The sequence below is a fragment of the Ceratotherium simum genome, chromosome 16 (assembly GCF_057802395.1).
Source record: "Ceratotherium simum simum isolate JZ-2026a chromosome 16, ASM5780239v1, whole genome shotgun sequence".
In the NCBI taxonomy this organism is placed as follows: domain Eukaryota; kingdom Metazoa; phylum Chordata; class Mammalia; order Perissodactyla; family Rhinocerotidae; genus Ceratotherium; species Ceratotherium simum.
Window position 1 is genome coordinate 40,928,790 of NC_141915.1, and position 4,964 is coordinate 40,933,753.

The 4,964-nt window shown below is 55.2% G+C and overlaps 1 protein-coding gene across 1 annotated transcript; it reads right to left on the bottom strand.

The window, feature by feature from the left end:
• Positions 1-304: 304 nt before the first annotated feature.
• KRT35 (keratin 35) lies at positions 305-3,868 on the bottom strand. Its single transcript, XM_014790689.2, has 7 exons — positions 3,398-3,868; positions 2,490-2,572; positions 2,135-2,291; positions 1,881-2,042; positions 1,466-1,591; positions 741-961; positions 305-452 (listed from the first exon to the last, which is right to left on the bottom strand). The coding sequence occupies exons 1-7, from the start codon at positions 3,866-3,868 to the stop codon at positions 305-307; spliced, it is 1,368 nt and encodes a 455-aa protein (XP_014646175.2).
• Positions 3,869-4,964: the final 1,096 nt, after the last annotated feature.

Consider the following 4,964-nt stretch of genomic DNA (forward strand, 5'->3'; position numbering starts at 1 on the left):
AAGTCCTCTATTGCATTTCAGAACCCACTGAAACGGCACCCAGAAGGAAAACCTCAACCAGGAGGCAGCCTGAGAACAGAGATCCTGGCACCCATTGAAATGATCAAGAGTTGAGGCCTCCAGGAGTGGCCAGCCTTACGACAGGCTTTGAGAAACATTAAGGCATGTATTTGCGATGAGCCCTCTCAGGGCCAGGCCCTGGGCTCTGCACGAAGAGAGGGGACTGGGCTTTAGGGTTAGGGCTGAATAGAGGCCAAGGCCAAGCCCTGGAGACAGTGGCCTTGGCTTTCTGGGCCAGCCATTCTCAGAACCGGCCCCCCGGGCAGGGCACACAAATGGGGTGGGGGCTGCAGGTTGTGCGGGCTGTGCCAGGACCGCAGGAGGCCGCAGGAAGACAGGGGAGGCCTGACTTGGAGGGTGAGTGGTCAGGGGCACACGGGTTACAGGGAAGCCTAGGACAAAGAAAAAGGTCAGATTACTATGATTTTCCAGTTGCTATTTTCAATAACTCAGAGCACCTTAAAAATCACCTAGTCTTGCCCCCTAGTTTTACCAATGGGAAAATGGAGGCCCAGAGAGAAAAAAGACTTGCCAGGGTCACGTGATGAATTTGTAACAAGAGCAGAACTAAAATCGAGGGCTCCTGACTCCAAATGCTGGGTTCTTCCCAGGCACCTGCTGTCTCGCCAGAGCTTTGTAGACTGCATTCAGAAGACCAGATTGCGTGCAGTGGTACTCACTTGCAGTCCTCGCTCTCCAGCAGGCCCCGGTACGTGTTGATCTCACTCTCCAGCCGGGCCCGGACGTCCAGCAGCACCTGGTACTCCTGGTTCTGACGCTCAAGGTCACTCCTGATCTCCGCCAGCTGGGACTCCACGTTGGTGATCAGGCCCTGCATCTGGGCCAGCTGGGAGCTGTAGCGGGCCTCTGTCTCTGCCAGGGTGGATTCCAAAGCATCTCTCTGAGGGCAAGGATTGTATAGGGAGGAAAAAGGGTAAAGGTTAGAGAAGGAGCAAGGAAGGTGCACTTAATCCATTTGGGTCTCAGTGGGGCCTCAGAATCCAAGAACGGAAGCTCAGAGAATCACTTTGAGCCAGGGTGAACCACAATCAGACATCTCATCTGAGATGAGCCAATTGGCCCCTGTAGCCAACTGGAACTAGAGAGTGTCTCCCCCATTAATGATATCTCTGAGTAACTGATAATTACTCAGAATGTGTCTGCTCACACAAATACAGGAGCTGCTGCTGGGACATGTCAGTTGCTACAGGTCTTCCGTCTTTCACCACTGGGAGATTTCTGAATGGGGGCTGGGCCCTCCTTTCCTCTTCTCTACACAGAAAACCCTTGATGCTCAAGAACTGGAACCCCTGGAGCCTGCCTGTATGGTCAGAGCATGGAGGCCAGGGGCTCCTGTGCTGCTAGGCTTAGTCCCCCAGCAGCCCCGCTCAAGCCTCGGGCTCACCATGCTCTGCTGGGCCTGCAGCTCGATCTCCAGGGCGTTGACCGTGCGTCTCAGCTCGATGACCTCTGCCTGGCAGGACTGCAGCTGCTCGGAGCTGGACACCACCTGCTGGTTCAGCTCCTCTGTCTGAAACACACACACAGGCTCTGGTCAAGAACATTGGGACTCAGCTTCAGAGGTCTACAGAGGCCACTTAGAATCACAAGCCAAGAAGGACCTTCCAGATTACCCCGTCGAAACCATTCATTTCACTCTTGAGGACATTGTTGCTTAGAGGACGACAACCTGCCCAAGGTGCATAGTGAGGCTGAAACAGAGCTGGGCTCAAACTCAGGTTTCTTGATTCAGAGCCCCAGGGTCACTCTGTGTGACCCACCCTGTGTCTCTGTTGCACTGACTGTTTCCAGGTACCTACCTGAGCGTTGAACCAATCTTCAGCATCCCGGCGGTTATTCTCCACCAGGGTCTCGTACTGGCACCTCATCTCATCCAGAACGCGGTTCAGGTCAACGGGCGGAGCAGCGTCCACCTCAACATTGAGCCGGTCACCAAGCTGGCAGCGCAGTGAGTTCACTTCCTGTGGCACAGACCAGGGTCAGCACTAACTTTCCCAGCTGGCTGCCTCTTTCACCCTCCTCCCCACAAGCTCACCTGCTCCCCCCTGCTCACCTCCTCGTGGTTCTTCTTGAGGCAGAGCAGCTCCTCCTTCAGGGACTCCACCTGGGCCTCCAGATCGGCCTTGCACAGGGTCAGATCATCCAGAATCCTACGCAGGCCGTTCATGTCTGACTCCACCAGCTGCCTCATGGACACCTCCGTCTCATACCTGGCAGGCACATAACAGAGCACCTGAAGCTGCGCTTCCTTTATACCAAGTCAGATCCCACCCCAGACTGGCCTGGTGCTGTGTGTCCTGCCTTAATGCCTCAGTGACTTAGTGCAACCAAAACCCTTGGTTTCGCCAAGGCATTGCCAACGTCCAGTTCTACCAGCCCCCAACAAAGGGGCGAGCAGGACAACTCACTTGGTCCTGAAATCATCGGCAGCCAGCTTGGCGTTGTCGATCTGCACCACCAGCCTGGCGTTCTCTGCCTTGGTGCACAGGGTCTGGGGAAATAAGTGACTTCAGTGAAAGCAAGGACATTCTGCTGCCTAAGCTTCCAAAGCTGATGTGGGCTGCATCTGGAGGGAGGGCATCACCCAGCCCTGGGCTCTTGGCAGCTGAGGCTCCACGAAGGCTTAGGGCATGCTGCAGGGGTCAGACTAGGAAACCTCTAAACTCCCTTCCTTCCAGTGCAGTGCGTCTGCTACCTGTGACCTGGGGTAGAGAGAGAGACACGTGGAAATGCTGCAGGAAAGACCTGGCATGGTGGCTTCCTCCTGTCCGCCTATCTCCCATGCTACTGGCGAGTCATTACCAACAGCGTACTCTGTGCTTCTCTGGACATACATGGTCCCTCTCAGGAGCCAGCTGGGGCTTTCAGGGGCTGTGGGCTGGGCAAGAAGGAAACTTCTGACAGGACTTTCCTTCCCTGAGTTAGTTATAGGAAACTGATCTGCACCAGACACATCAAATCCAATCCTCTCACTTTAAAAAAAATGAAACAATTAAAACTCAGAGAGGTGGGCTGTGGTCCCAGAGACCACACAACCAGTCAGTTCATAGGGCCTGTGTTCAAGCTCTGGTTCCACTAACTGCCAGCTGGATCACCTTGAATAAGTCACTTAACCAGCCTGAGCCTCAGTGTTCTCATCTGTAAATGGGCTGATGATACCTCCCTCAGAAGATTATCAGGAGGAGTAAATGAGGCCACAGATGTAACCATGCTTTGTGACCTCTAAAGTGCCCCACGGGAGCAGGGCTGCCACCACAGATGTTCTGGCTTTCAGTCCAGTGCTGGTGGGCAGCCAAAGCCACTCTGAGCCTCTTACCTTCTTCTGGAGCTCCTCAATGGTCCGGAAGTAGGACTGGTAGTCGGGGCATAGGAAGGGCACCTGCTGCTCACACCACTCGCGGATGCGGCTCTCCAGCTCCGCGTTCTCCCGCTCCAGCTGGCGCACTTTCTCCAGGTAGCTGGCCAGGCGGTCGTTCAGGGACTGCATGGTCTCCTTCTCATTGCCGGTGAGGATGCCCTCCCCAAACCAGCCCCCGCCTGTGCTGTAGCTGGTGGCAAAGCCTCCGGAGGGCAGGCAGAGAGCAGGGAGGCAGCTGGCGGCCCTGCAGCTGCTCCTGCCCAGTCCAGCTGAGCATGCAGAGAAGCTGTGGGGCCCCCGGGAGAGGCTTGGGAGCTTGCAAGAGCTGCTGGAGTACATGGTGGACACGCGAGCAGAGCCCCCCCAAGTCCCTCCCGGGCCCTTGAGAGACGCCGAAGAGAAGCTGGCCTTGAGGCATTTGGAAGCCATGACCTCAGCAGCCTGGACCCAAGTGTTGGATCACCAAAGCCAGATACCCCCGCTGCAGAGAAGCAGCTCCTCATCCGGGTTTATATTTCTGCCCCAGTGGGCGTTGGCCTTTTCAAAGTGTTTTCTCCTTGTTAAAGTTAGTACCACTTTCTATCAGAACCCCTCATTAACCTGTTATTTAGCTCCCTGTGAACATTTCCCAGCCTCATAAAAAAGGAACCCCTTTGGACTAGTGGCTACGTCGAGACTCATCTCCACCGCCCCACATCAGCGAGAAGACCAAGTCTCCGTCTATTCTTCAAAGGGCCCTGTCATCAGAGCCCAGACCTCAGACTCCTCCTTAAGCGGTGTGGGAGTCCAGCCCCTGTCTTGACTCTCTCCAGCATTGTCTCCTTTTATGGGCCCAAGGGAGTAGAGGAGGCCTCTGGGTTGGCTCCTGGGCCATGGAAGACCAAGCCTGGTTGTTGCAAGAAGGCAGGAGCCTTGCACCCAAAGAGACATAGAAGGCTCTAGAATGGCCCAGGAAATATGACCATGGGGATCAACTATCCGGTCTTACCAGGATTGGTCTAGTTTTAGTGATAAAGCCCCGTATCCCAGGGAACTCCTCAGTCCCAGGCAAAACAAAACACTTGGTCACCCCAGATACAGCCCCGAGCCTTGATGGACACAACCCCACTGCCTCCCTCCCCAGGAAATCTATTCTGTTTGTGTAGCCTCAGCTCCAGCCAAAACAACTGGAGGTCGGCTAACTGCGCACCTGCCCCTGGTGACACCTCCCATGTGTAGGGAGGTATGTCTTCCCAGGCCCTGGTTGAAAAATGGGGAAGCTTTTCCTTCTGGTTGCCTAGGGACAGGGGGAGTGGCCTTGACTCACAGGCCTCCTCAGGAGGCACATAGAGCCTAGCCTTCAGAGCTTCTCTCTGCTATAGAGGTTGTGTAGACTGACACCCAGAAAGCTTGACAAGGGTGGGTTATTTTTCTTTTCCCCCCAAAGCCCCAGTAGATAGTTGTATGTCATAGCTGCACATTCTTCTAGTTGCTGTATGTGGGACACGGCCTCAGCATGGCCAGAGAAACGGTGCGTCGGTGCGCG

Bases quoted from the DNA above. Each gene is read 5' to 3' on its own strand.
- KRT35 (XM_014790689.2), bottom strand. From the start codon at position 3,868: ATGGCTTCCAAATGCCTCAAGGCCAGCTTCTCTTCGGCGTCTCTCAAG. The intron at 1,592-1,880 runs GTAGGTACCTGG...TGTGTGTTTCAG, and splicing joins AAGATTGGTTCAACGCTCAG to ACAGAGGAGCTGAACCAGCA. The intron at 962-1,465 runs GTGAGCCCGAGG...CCTTGCCCTCAG, and splicing joins TGCAGGCCCAGCAGAGCATG to AGAGATGCTTTGGAATCCAC.